Source organism: Silene latifolia, chromosome X, assembly GCF_048544455.1.
Source record: "Silene latifolia isolate original U9 population chromosome X, ASM4854445v1, whole genome shotgun sequence".
In the NCBI taxonomy this organism is placed as follows: domain Eukaryota; kingdom Viridiplantae; phylum Streptophyta; class Magnoliopsida; order Caryophyllales; family Caryophyllaceae; genus Silene; species Silene latifolia.
Window position 1 is genome coordinate 313,792,073 of NC_133537.1, and position 14,074 is coordinate 313,806,146.

Genomic DNA, 14,074 nt, shown 5'->3' on the forward strand with positions numbered 1-14,074 from the left:
TTGATTAACCAACTCAATAAAAGGTACTTGTACATTCAAACTACGAATAACATCTTTAAATTTATTGAATGATACCTGATCCTTGGTTGGCACTAATCTCTCCGGATAAGGGGCTGTCAAAAGTAGCTTTGCCCTTTCTTCAACATCTCTCGTTCTGGCATCCTTGGACTTAGATTGGAAATCCACTACCTTATCCTTATTATAGATTGTACCCGCTTCAGGCCGCGTCAAGAATGAACCATTGACTGACGCTGGGTCATATTTAGGATTCGGAATTGTCCCGTCAGCATTGGGAGCTTCCCTCAAAAACTATGGGGTCGTCTTACACCGAAACAAGAAATCCCTCAAGTTATCTGGCATTGGAGGACGAAACGGTTCGACATCAGCAGCTTCATCAGTCGATCGACCAGTGTGGTCGGTCGATCGACTGATCTCCTTTTTTCCAGAATGAACAGAAAGATCAGAAAGTGTCGCTGAGGAATAATGAGTGGTCGGTCGACTGGGTGTGGCGGTCGATCGACCGTGATTGCTGTTGTTCATCTTTCTCTCGCTCTTTTTCTTCTTTTCTTTTCCAGCAGCTTTTCCACCTTTTTCAACCATAACTCCCTCGGGTTCATCCTCTACAGTAACGGGTCCAGCAAGGGTAGACCCGCTCCTTAGTGTGATTGCATTCAGGGTCTCTTTCTTCTGGTCCGGCTGCGACGGTAACTGCCCCGGAGCTCTAGTAGCAAATTTACTGGCTAACTGGGCAATTTGAGTTTCCAACATCTTTGTACTAGCCTCTCTAGCCTAGATTCCTTCTGCAGCATTCCCGTCAAGCTCTGAAACATGTTTTTGAGCTCAGAAGCCGCAGAACTTTGAGACTGCTGCTGCTGCTAAGGTACATAGAGTGGTTTCTGGTACGGTTGCTGCTGCTTATGAGGGGGCACATAATTCTGCTGCTGCGGAGGTGGAGTCGGATTTTGGACATTCTGGCTACTCCACCTCAAGTTTGGATGCACATTAGAAGGATCAAAGTAGGTGTTGGTCTGCCTAAAATGTTGAAAAGCAGCACAAACCTCATTGGGACTGATACAGAAATCTGCAACGTGTCCTTCTCCTCCACATCTCTTGCATGAAAAGGGACCGTCTGACACAACATTTACCTGATAAATACCACCCTTTGAAGCTCCTCCTAACTCATACTTGTCAAATCTCGCCGTAAGAGCCTCTAATGCAGCAACGGAAAGAGATTCAGCAGCTCTCCTTTGATTTCCCCTAGAGTTTCCATGCTCAGCTTTATGGGTGGCCAGGTCATCGATGATTTTCCACCCCTTTGTCTCACCGCTATTTTCTTGAAATCTCCCATTAGCTGCAACATCTAGGATAGTTCTCTGATCATTATAAAGACCATTATAGAACTGGTTGCACAGAAACCATTTCTCAAACCCATGGTGTGGAATAGAGCGAATTAGCTTCTTGAATCGGACCCAAGCTTCATGAAAATCTTCATTAGGTCCTTGCTTAAAACTCGTGATCTGAGCTCTAAGTGCGTTTGTCTTGGCCGCGGAATAGTATTTCTTGTAAAAAGCCAAGGCCAATGAATTCCAGTTTGTAATTCCTAAGGCAAAGACGATCCGATCCCTATACCACTCTCAAAGATCTCGGAGTGAATAGATGAACATAGTCTCCTTGATCTGGTCCTGAGTAACGCCTTCAGGTGGAGGGATAGAACAGACATAGTCAACAAATATCTCCATATGCTTGGCAGCATCCTCATTTGCACCTCCTCCAAACTGGTTTCTCTCAACCAGATTGATATAGGACGGTTTTACTTCAAACCCTCTAGTGGTACCAGCTGGTAAAGTAAATCCCTTATAGAGATTTTCAGCTTTTGGCTAGGAATGACTCGCTATACTAGCTTCTTCAGCCATATCTGGAGATGTAATGGTCTCAGCTGATGAGGTGGAAATAGGAGATGAAGGTGGATCCTCCTCAAATAACTCGTTCTCGTAGTAACTGGACAGAGTACTCAGCTCTTCCTCCGTCGGCAATACTCTAGATGATCGTCTCATCTCACGCAAAGTCTTCTCGATCTCAGGATTTAACGGTAGTAATTCACCACCCTGTGACCTGCACATAAGAGGAAACTACAAGTAGAATATGAGAAAAGTTTAAGGAACGGAAGTCCCTTAGACTTAGAGAATAGACTAAAATAAAAAGGAACAACTAAAACTAGCGTTGCCTCCCCGGCAACGGCGCAAAATTTTGATACGCTGCCGTTATGTGCACCAAAAATAAAATTTATAAAACCTATTAGGACTTACAGAAGCTAGTCGTAACAGGGTCGATTCGCAGGGAGGTAGGGAGTTAAGTTGTTTTATTTTAGTCTATGAATTTCTGGGGAGTTTTGGATTGGATTAAATCTAATAAAATAAAATAAGAATGCAAATAACGAAAGAAATGTAAACAATAATTAAAAGAAGGCTAAGACGATCGGTTCACTGTAGCTACGATGGCGGTTAACCTAGGTAAGTCTGAATTAATCATGTAAGATGGGCAAATAACAGGTCCTCTCGGTCCGAGTTAACTAGTAGCTCCTTTCGGCCTATGCTACTAATCCCTAAGTCTCACTAAAACTAGCTCTCGCCCTGAATAGTGATTCCTAAAGCCTAAATTACTTATCTTTCGATCTTAGCAATTTAGTCGTCTCAAATCATTAATCTATTTTCCCTCCCCTATCTCTCGATCTTGTGGGTCGGTTGAATACTAAGCATTTAACTAGTCGCATGCATTCGATTTTGTCAAATATAGCAATTAAAACATTAAAACGATGCTAATCTAACACGACGCAGTCGATCGACCAATGGATACAGTCGATCGACCAACAAGGTCAGTCGATCGACCATACCCCAACTTAGGTCTACCTATCTTACGCCATCTACACTACGGATACCCTCACATCTTAGCGCGGGAGATTTAGCTACTCATACTGGAATTAATAATGATAACGAAACTAAAGATACAAATAACAGAATTCATAATTAAATTAAATAAACAGTAAAACCGCATAAAAGAAGGAATTAGGGCTCAGGGATTCTAACTAATCAATTTTAATCTATATAGAAAGAACAAAATTCAGAGCAAGAAATACCAGAAATAAGGAAAGCAGGAAGAACAAACCCGGATCCAAAGAAGAACTTTATTGAAATACTTAAGAAAACTGTAAACTAGGTATGATAAATCTGAACCCCTAATACAAAATTAATAAATGAATGATCCTTTCCCTAAAGCAGCAGGAAGAGTTACGTTATATAGAAGTATTACGTAAAACTCTTCTTAAAACCTAATTACAAATGGGCTTAGGTTAAAAATATTTTAATTCCCGTCAGGTTGCACAAGCTGTCGATCGACCATTGATATCAGTCGATCGACCAAAGGTCGAGATTATCAGAAGCTTCTGATTTGGAAATAAAACTTGTTCGTCAGCTCACGTGGTCGATCGACCATGGGACACAGTCTATCGACTGACTGCTCTTCCTACAGTCAACTGTTCAGCGTTCTGGCAGTCTATAGACCAAGTTAGCTCGTAATCCGCTTCTGAAACTCTCGCAAATATATCTTTCAGGCCTTGCTACGCGCACCAAGTTCATTTCCCGAGTCAAATCTTCATGTCAAATCCTATGCCAAGCACTTAGGGACGGATTCGGCTCGATTTCCGCTGGATTCTTCATATTTCTGGAATATTACACAAAAATACGAAAGTAGACGGAAATAGGGAAAATAGTAGCATAAACTACATAATTGAGCTCTGAAATGCGTGTGAAATAGGGTGTAAAACATCATATTTAGGACACGCATCAACCGCAGTTTGTTAACGTTCGTTGGTATATTTTAGATCAATTATTGATATTAGACTCAAGTGGAAGTGATTTAGCAGGTTGATTACATCAGGAACCGTCATAAAAGCGATAAAAACGGATTAAAACGAATTAAAACGAGTTAGAACAAATTGGATTTAATTACGGTGTCGGAATTACAAAAGGAACGAACTCGAAAAAAATTTGAAAATGTGGACAGGGGAATTTACATCCACTTTAGGTTGTTTTTTCATATTAAACATTTTTGATTTTGAAAGAGTCGCCACTAAATTTTTAAATGGAATTTAGAAACCAAATTGTAGAGATTTTAAGTTCTTGTAAGATTACGTGTTGGGAAGTTTATTTTAATTTCAATAATTAACACCCAACCTCGCCCGTAATTATAATGGTCTCTACTAAATAAAACGATGGCTATTTTGGATATGTATCTCATGCGAGTATGCGATCATTGTTTTAAACCCTAACATGTGAATTCCGTTCTATGTCAATTTAATGCAATTAAATCGTCGAGTAAATTTATCATGTGAGTTCATTTGCTATTCTAGAAAAGCAAACAATAAAGAGAAGGAATGAGATATTCTTACTCTTAGCATAAGATAGATTAGCAAAGGTTAGTGGTCAGGATATAAATATACAACACAAATTATAAATAATATAAATTAAAATATAAAATTAATTAAACGGATAAAACTAAATAAATATTATCAAATAAGAAAAGAACACGAAAGCATATTCTGGACAGACCCGTGCACTGCAGGGTCTGGAATTTCAAAATTGCTCTGATATGACCCGTGCATTGCGCGGGTTTTGCATAAAAACAATATTAATTGCGAAATAAATACTAAATCAATGAAATAAATCACGAAAATTAACCTAAATTAAAATTATAAATCTGGAAAATCATCAAAAATCAATTTTTACATGGTTAAAAATAAATAAACATAAATTAGATCTAATAACATGCTAATGCGAATTAAAATCTAACAAACTAAATTAAATAATCATATTCACATAAAAACAAGGTTAGTAAACATGAACAAAAGAAAAATTAATCGAACAAACATGTTACAAAAAATAACTACAAACAAGATTAAACAATGTTAGTAGTAACGAATAAAAAGCGAAATAAAACAATAAATAAATGAAATATAGAAAAAAAGAATATAGAAAAAGAGAAAGGAGGGATTTTTAATGCAACCTCAACCTACATGTATCGTTGACCGTTGTCTTAAGTCGTGATTTGAATGTAGGGTTTTATCCCAAGGAGCCGTCGTCGATGAAAACAATTGAATTGATTGAAAGGACTCTCGGTACACATTTGAAAGAGGTGATGTATGCGCAACGATTTTCAAATGAATACCATGACTTCGTTTCTCAAAATATTTGAGATCCGAAAAAAGTTCTGGAAACTATACTCTCTGAACTTACATATTTTGTAAAGAAACTTTGGTTTTGGACAAGAATTGAGCATGGAAATCGAGAAACAAAATGATGCAGAAACTTTAAAACATGAAAATGAATCCTTGTTTTCAAGTTGCTACTTCCTCTTGCTTGCTTAGGTTTTGAGAGATGTTTGAACGCGAGTATGATGTGAGGGGACTAATATTTCTAGATCCTCTTCTAGGGTTCAGGTGTGGGGTTATTTATAGGGATAGAATTAGGGTAGAAGTAGGAGAGGACAAGGAAGAGTCAAACTGTGTTCCTCCTTAGCCTCACCCGGTTTCTCTCAACTTCTTGATAGGATTTCGGTTGGTTTTTGATAGATTTAGGATAGGTTATTTTTATGGGAAGATATTAGGATATATATTTATGGGAATAGGATTTGGAAATAGGGAATTAGGATCAAAAGAGGACTCGAAAAAACAGCTCAGCAAAATCGTGTGGCTTCAACCGTGTGGCTGTTTTGAGTTGGTTTTCTTTGATCCTTTTTGGGCTTTCTTTGGGTGTCGTTTGTAAGCTATAGTAGGGTGGTAGTATGGACTAGGAATATGTTTAAGTTTGGGCCAAAATGTTTGGGGCTGTTTTAAAAGCTTAAAAGACGATTGCGCAAACGCGAGCCAAAATGCCATGGTTTCGGGTAGGGGGTTTTGGATGGGTTCGTTGAGAGGCTAAATTGGGGATCGACCTGGGTTGGCTAGGTGGGATGGGTAGTTCGATTAGCATACTCGAAATTCATGCCAATTTGCAGAAGAAACGGGCTTGACAAATGAGGTAAAACTGAGTTCTAAATCGCTTGTTCAAACGAGTTTTAAACTTGATTTTCAAGCATTAAAATCCAATTATTTAAATAACACATTTTCAAATTGAATAAAAATATCTCATTTTATTTTCAATAAAACAATAAAAATTAGATAAATTAATTCAAATAAAATAAATAAAATGAATTTCTTTAAATGAGACGGTAATAAAACGGTTTTTCAAATCGTTAAATTACAAAGATTACTCTATTTTCAATAAAATAAAATCAAGAAAATAAAACTCAAATTATAACAATAAAATGAATTTACTAATTGAAAATATTAATTCAAATTTCATTTAAATTAAAATGGAAAGGATGAAAACATTAATTTAAATCTCATTTAAATTAAATAAAAGAATTGTCATCGACAACGGCCATTTTACATTGTAAAACGAACTCAAATAATGACACGGTCAACTTAGCAAATACATGTTGTCCTATCATCATCGAGTGTTTTGACGGGATTTCTATAAATGTCAATATCGACAGATATGGGTATCTACAGAGCCCCCACTTTGACTGAGGCTTGGACAGGGCGAAAGTCAAAGTATACCCGAGGTCCCTCTTGACCTGAGCATTCCGCGGGTCGTTTATAGTCCATTAGACTTGCGTATATAAGCTCACCAGCCATAAGAAGAGATCATACCTGAAGCTTCGCGGGGATTAATCATCGGTGGTCATCGACTCATTGAAAAGGTGGTGAGTTGAGCCTTATCCTTAGGCGCCTACGTATCCATTGTGACGGAATCAAACTCGTATCGTAGTTCGATACTGCTGGCATGCATTATGCTAATCTACGCCCAGAATGGAATTGGGTTTTCCAAATGAGGTTACCATTCCTTCAAAACTTTGCTTTCAGCTGTGGAGTTCCTCCACTTTGTATTGAATTGGATCGATTTGAATTCGATTAGATTTGGATTGCGGATGTCATCCGTTGATTTTGATAATGGTCTCTGAAGCCAATGACTTCAGAACCCCCAGTTGCAATGGGTCTAAGGGCAAAGTCTTTAGAGCCCCCAGTTGAAGCATTTCCTGTTACATTCGAAACATGGAAAATAAATACAACAATAATCATATTATCGTATAAGCACACACTCAGATCATCGATCTTTGAAAGTTGAAACATTTTGATAAACTGAGTCAACGACCCGAAGCTTGGATTTGAACCAATCATTGTTGAAATGGGCCTTAGGCCTGGATTTCGAAAAATATTTTCATGTTTGGGATGTATTGCTATTTGGATCATCGATCCTTGAAAAAGGATTTGAAAATGGGCCATTGACCTGGATAAGCATTTTGAAATTGGATTTGAAAATGGGTCATCGACCCGGATAGACATTTGAAAATAGAAATGGAAATGAAAATTTTGAAAATGAAAATGAAAATGGGTCATCGACCCGGATAAACATTTGAAAATAGAAATAGAAGTGGAAATTTTGAAAATGAAAATGAAATTGGGTCATCGACCCGGATAAACATTTTGAAAATGGACATGGAAATGGGCCATCGACCCGGATAAGCATTTTGGATGGAAATGATCATCGATCTTTGAAAAAAGTTTTTGAAATCCCGATTTTCAAAGGGGAAAGGATAAGGTAGGCTCGATTTGCATTTTGAAATGTGACAAAAGGGTGAGACTCGTGACTCACGTGGGCGTAGCCCGCTACCTTCGAACAAAAATGAAAATAAAAAGCCATAAGTGTGTATGGGTTTTAACTCAAACATGGGTTTCTCCTTTATACTTAAGATGGGCCTAAGAAACTTCCCCCGAAATCAGAAGGAAACTTCAGAAGGATGATGTTGTAGAATGGAAGTACTATGAGGAAAGCCTTAAAAATCGAGCATTCTTTGAAATGAATTTAACTGCGACCGAGTCCGAACCTAAGAATGACAAAAACTTTAAAGATGATCCTAAGGTCTCAAGTGTTTGGAAAAGATTGGAGGTAAAGGCCGATGATGGGCCGACATTGGCTGAGAGGTTGGGTCCCCGACCAAGTGCAAAAGACAGACTGGGCCCGCGTGAAGAAAGTGTAGTTCCTTTGAAGAAACGGGCTAGAGTGAAGATGGGTGAGACTTAGTCTCGTGATGGTTTACATGACTCAGCTATATGAGGGATAGGTAGCTATTATATTATGTTTTATTATTATTATTATTATATGGTTTAGACACTATGGGCTTCACCCGGAATTAGTGAAATAAATAAAGGAAATATTATTTATTAGAAATTCCCAGTTTTGTATTTAGAATTACATTATTTCGGTTGTACTCTTTTAAAGAGTTGCCTACGTATCTGCTTTTCAGCAGAATCAAACCGGGTTCGTAGTTCATAATTCATAATACAGAGACAACGAATGTCAGACTTTGAAACTAGACTCAAATATAAATGCAATCCGAATTTTATTTCATAACGTTTGAGAATGAGGTCTTTAGGGATAGTATTTTTTCAACTGGTCTGGATTTGTAGGATTCGAAAAGTCGTTTCCATCTAGATCAGTCAGCCGAACCGCTCCTCCTGTCAGAATTCTTTTCCTCAAATATGGGCCTGCCCAATTTGGTTTAAATTTACCCCACGTGTCTATTGGCAATAGTGCACGAACCGATTTCAACATCAAATCTCCTTCTTTGATTTTTCTAGGTTTCACCTTCTTATTAAAAGCCCTTTCTATCCTTTTCTGATAGAGTCGAACCTGATACAACGCGTTCAAGCGTCGTTCATCCAGTAAAACCAAAGAGTCATATCTAGCTTGGATCCAATCTGCTTCAGGAACTTGTCTCTCAAGTAATATCGTTAAGGATGGTACCTCTAGTTCTATGGGGTGAATTGCCTCCATCCTATAAACCAAGTAGTACGGGGTTGCCCCCGTGGCTGTTTTGATTGAAGTTCTATATCCCCACAAGGCAAAGGGTATCTTCAATGGCCAATCTTTATAGTTATCAGACATTTTCCTCAAAATGGCTGTAAGTGTTTTATTGGCAACTTCTACAACCCCATTTGTCTGTGGCCTGTATGGTGATGACTTATGGTGCTTGATTTTATACTTTTCGAGTATAACCTCCGTTTTAGCTTGGAAATGGGTCCCGTTATCACTGATGAGTTTGTGGGGTGTCCCATTTCCAAGCTTCTACCTACTTCGTGAGGTAGTCGATTGCGACCAAAATGAAACAATATCCTCTTGACCCAGAAGGGTTCACCTTTCCGATAATGTCGATCCCCAAGGTTAAAAAAGGCGAAGGTGATGTCATGGTATATAGCATAGAGGGTTGTACATGATGTACATTTGCAAATATCTGGCAATTGTGGCAATGTCGAACATAATGTCGGCAATCTGCTTCCATTCTGGTCCTATAATAACCAAGTCTTATGATCTTACGAGTCAACATGTGAGCATTCATGTGGGGTCCGCATTCTCGTCATGAACCTCCTCCATGACATTGTCGGCTGTCTTTTGATCAATACATCGCAATAAGACACCTTGCACGGTCTTTTGTATAGTTGCCCTCCATTAGCCTCGACAAACTGGGCCGAGAGCATCCGTAATGCTCGCTCTCCCCGAGCATCGAGGTTGATAAGGTATTCTCCCGTGTCTTTTAATTTCAATATTGATGTGTACCAAGGTTCGATCTCATCTTCCTTAGTGCCATTAATCTCATTTATGTATGATGGTCCCGATCTTCGTTCGACACATAGTGGCATGTTGTCTATATGATCTGGGATGTTAACCAAGGCTGTCAACTTAGACAGTGCGTCGGCAAATTGATTCTCTTCTCTAGGTAAATGGATATAGTATATTTCCTCGAAATACTTTTCTAATTCCTCTATCTTAGCCTAGTAAGGTGCCAGACTATTACTTTTGATTTTCCACGACCCTGTTACTTGGTTAATGACTAAAGATGAGTCACCATGTACCAGTAACTTCGTTATATTTAGACTGATAGCACTGCGCAAACCCAGTAGGCATGCTTCGTAGTCAGCAGCATTGTTGGTGGCGAGGTAATCTAACTTGATGGATACAGGTACATGTTCTCCTTTTGGTGAAATGAAGAGGATTTCGACTCCATATCCTATGCTACTCGATGCTTCATCGAAATAAAGATCCTATACTTCGTCTTCGACATGAATCACGTTTTCATCTGGGAAAGATCACATGTCCGTAACACTGTCTTCCTCTATTGGGTAGTCAGCGAGGAATCGGCGACATGCCTTCCTTTCACTGCTTTCAAGGGTACGTACTTAAGATATAATTCAGCTAACATGAGATTCCATCTCGACATTCTGCCATTTAATACTGGTTTTTCAAACAGGTATTTGATTGGATCCACTCTGGAGTATATACTGACACTATAACAAAGCATATAGTGTCTCAGCTTCTTTGTTACCCAGACTAGGGCTAGGCATGTTTTTTATAACGTGGTATACTTAACTTCATATTCTAAGAACTTTTTACTGATGTAGTAAATTGCCCTTTCTTCTTTTTCCACAGTTTGGGCCAACATTGCTCTCATCGCGGTATCTGTTACTGTTAGATACAAGGATAGTGGCAATCCGGCTATGGGTGGAATAAGCACAGATGAAGCAGACATAACTTTTTTGATCGAGGGCAAATGTGGCTTGACATTCGTCATCCCACATCTCGTGTTCTCCGACTTTTAATTTCTTAAATATCGGTTCACATATCATTGTCAACTTCGAGACATAGCGGCTTATATATTGGATTCGACCCAGGAAACTTCGAATTTCTTTCTCAGTTTTGGGATGAGGCATTTCCATAATGGCCTTGATTTTCAAAGGATCAATCTCAATACCACGGTGGCTGACGATATGACCCAGGAGCTTACCGGAAGTAACCCCAAAAGCGCATTTTTGAGGGTTCAACCTCATGTTATATTTCCTTAATCTTTCAAGGAATTTTCGTAAGGCCTTTGGATGACCGTCACGTTCCTTTGATTTCACAATCATGTCATCGACATACACCTCGACTTCCTTATGCATCATATCGTGCAATAACGTTGTCGCGGTCCTTTGGTACGTTACCCCATCATTTATCAACCCAAACAGCATTACCGTGTAACAATAGGTTCCCCATTGCGTGATAAATGCGGTTTTGTGCATATCTTCCTCGACCATATTTATCTGATTGTATCCGGCATACCCATCTATAAAAGATAGTAGGGCACGATTCGCGGTATTGTCAACCAAGATATCGATGTGAGGTAATGGAAAGTCGTCCTTCGGACTGGCTTTGTTCAAATCCCGGAAGTCCACACACGGACTTTCCCATCCTTCTTAGGTACTGGTACTACATTGGCTACCCAAACTGAGTACTCGGATACTTTAATAAACCCAGCCTTGAGTTGTTTATGGATTTCTTCTTTGACTTTCAAAGACCACTCAGTACGCATTCTACGTAATTTTTGTTTAATTGGTTTAAACCCTGGCTTGATTGGGATTTTGTGTTCCTCAATTTCCCTATCGATTCCTGGCATGTCTCTGTATGACCATGCAAAGACATCTTTGAACTCATTCAGCAAATCTATGAACCCTTGTTTTTCTGTAGGATCTAGAGTGGTACCTATTTTGAGTTCTCTGGGTTCTAAGGTGGTTCCTACATTGATGGTTTCCGTATCTTCGATAACAGAGTTTCTTTGGTCGTATTCCTCCAACCTCTTAACCAATTGCGGAGGCGGTACTATCTCCTCTTCCTCTTCTTCAACTTGTCCCTTCCCAACCTCATTCTCAAAGTCATTATTAAAACCAACATTTTCAGAAATGGGATTGCAATGTAAAGGAGACGAGTCGTAAGCAAACTGGTTCATCTTATTATTAATTTGAAACTGCACGAAATGCGCTAACATTTGGGCCAACTGATCAGAGGTCAGTGGCGGAATGGGGGGTGGTATTCGGGACAGGCCCCGGAATACCAGATCTAGGGGAAGGCACGTCAAAAGGAAAGACTGGTGAAGGGTTGTTTTCAACATTCGATTCTTTAGACTCAACCCTAAGACTCTGATCAGACTCAGACTCAGACTCAGACTCAGACTCAGACTCAAACTCAGACTCAGACTCAGACTCAGAATCATCATCTGGATTAAGCATCTCTCCTTCTTCTGTGGTCATCTTGAAGAGCAAATCTCTGTTATCAGTCCATTTGATAGTTTTCCTCCATCCAGATATAGTCCCTTTAGGAGCTACATCAGTGATGAGGGTAGAGGGATAGAACCTATCGCTTCACAGGATCATACTAACCAACTCTTCGCTTGGTTTTTCCATTTCTCTCTCTTCCCAAAAAAGGAGACCTAAGGCATTCCCGTCTTCGACTGGTGTAAGTTTGGCCTTTCTGGGTGTCACGGATAGCACATCCTCTGGAATGTAGTGACAATCTTGGAATATTTCAATTCCAGGGACCAACTTCTTACTCTTTTCGTCAAAAAGAGGTTCGCGAAAGTCGAGACAACGTTCTGCTTCTCCGGCTTTCACGAAGTATCCGTTCAGTGTTAGTGGATAAGCTTTTCGATCTGTAACCGTCCTTCTTTTCTTTTTGAGATCTTGTTCAGTGGGCTCGTATCCCAACCCGAACGTCGTTCCTTTAAGGACAACGCCCTTTAGTACCAGGGTATCCTCCTTTCGAGGGTATAGCGAGAAACCAAAGTACTTCCCAGTCTTGAGAATGGTTTCACAGACGTGACTTCTAGTATACAAGTCCATGTTTTCTAATTCAGGACAATAGTCGATTACTTTTATAACCTCGAACCCACAATCATCATTTGAGGTATCGAGTATTACTTCTAAAACCAGATCCCCCCCAGTTACTACGATAGGGGTAGCATCGATGGTGACAGTTTCTCCTTTGAGAGGGATTTTGATTTTTCTATGCAAAGTGGAGGATAAAGCTTTCACTCCATGGATCCAGGGCCTTCCCAGTAATAAGTTGAAGGATGAGGCCATATCAATGACGTGACAACTAACCTTCCTTTCAATGAGCCCAGTTTGAACTACTAGGTCGACAATCTCGGTTACCCTGTGAATCGTCCCATCAAAGGCTCGAACCGTTTGAGTGGTTGGAGTGACGTCCTTTTTGTCAAGGCCTAAAACGTGTGCTGTCCTTAGTGGTAGAACATTAACAGCTGACCCGTCATCGACAAGGGTCATAGGGACATGCTTTTGAAGACATGTCACAGCAATGTACATGGCTAGGCCGTGTTTGGGCCCTATAGAGAGTAGACCCTCATCAGAAAAGGTTACCGCATTGACAAGTCGTGGTGGATTTTGGACAACATGGGCCACCACGTCATTTGGAGCAATATCTGGAGACATGTTCATGCTTATTAGTGCTTGTAATAGGGCGTGTCGATGTTCGAATGAACTCAAAATGAGCTCCCAGATAGAAACATCGGCCTTAGTCTTTTGTAGCTGCTTAATGAGAGGGACCTCTTGGGTTATCCCCTCACTAAGGGCCTCGACTACAGTAGGTTCCTTAGCTTGTGCAGTTGGAGCATTGGTGGCCTTTTCCACTCGAAATGGGCAGTCAGCTCGTGTCAAGTGATTGGGCTCGAGAGCCTCTTTCCTTAGCTTTTGGACTTCGTCCCGAGGATAGGGGATTTGTGACACCCCCATACTTCAAGTGCCTTACCAGGACCACTTAAGGTATGAGAACGTCATCATCCCGGTTACCCGAGGCAATGATAATCAAATGACAATGAAGAAACATAATTTAAATAACGATATAGTTAAAGTGATTACATGTTCAAATGTCCAAAACTGATAAAAGTAGAATACAACGTTCTCAAAACCCAAAAGTATTAAACGATTAAATCAAAACATCGGAAGACTCTAAGACTACCTCGTGGTGACTCATCCCAGCTAACTCAAGCGTATCTTCTCATACCTGTTCAACAACTGCTCACCATCCCCGAATGGATCACCACAGTTTTTAAAACAATTAACGGGGTCAGTACTAATTACATAAAACAAAGCTAC

The 14,074-nt window shown here is 39.7% G+C and overlaps 2 protein-coding genes across 2 annotated transcripts; both read right to left on the reverse strand.

The window, feature by feature from the left end:
- Positions 1–8,525: 8,525 nt before the first annotated feature.
- LOC141620557 (uncharacterized) lies at positions 8,526–9,041 on the reverse strand. The gene has a single exon (XM_074437396.1). It carries the CDS (start codon positions 9,039–9,041, stop codon positions 8,526–8,528), a length of 516 nt encoding a protein of 171 aa, XP_074293497.1.
- Positions 9,042–11,343: 2,302 nt separating this feature from the next.
- LOC141620558 (uncharacterized) lies at positions 11,344–13,711 on the reverse strand. Its single transcript, XM_074437397.1, has 4 exons — positions 12,394–13,711; positions 12,156–12,285; positions 12,019–12,103; positions 11,344–11,904 (listed from the first exon to the last, which is right to left on the reverse strand). Exons 1-4 carry the CDS (start codon positions 13,709–13,711, stop codon positions 11,344–11,346), a joined length of 2,094 nt encoding a protein of 697 aa, XP_074293498.1.
- Positions 13,712–14,074: the final 363 nt, after the last annotated feature.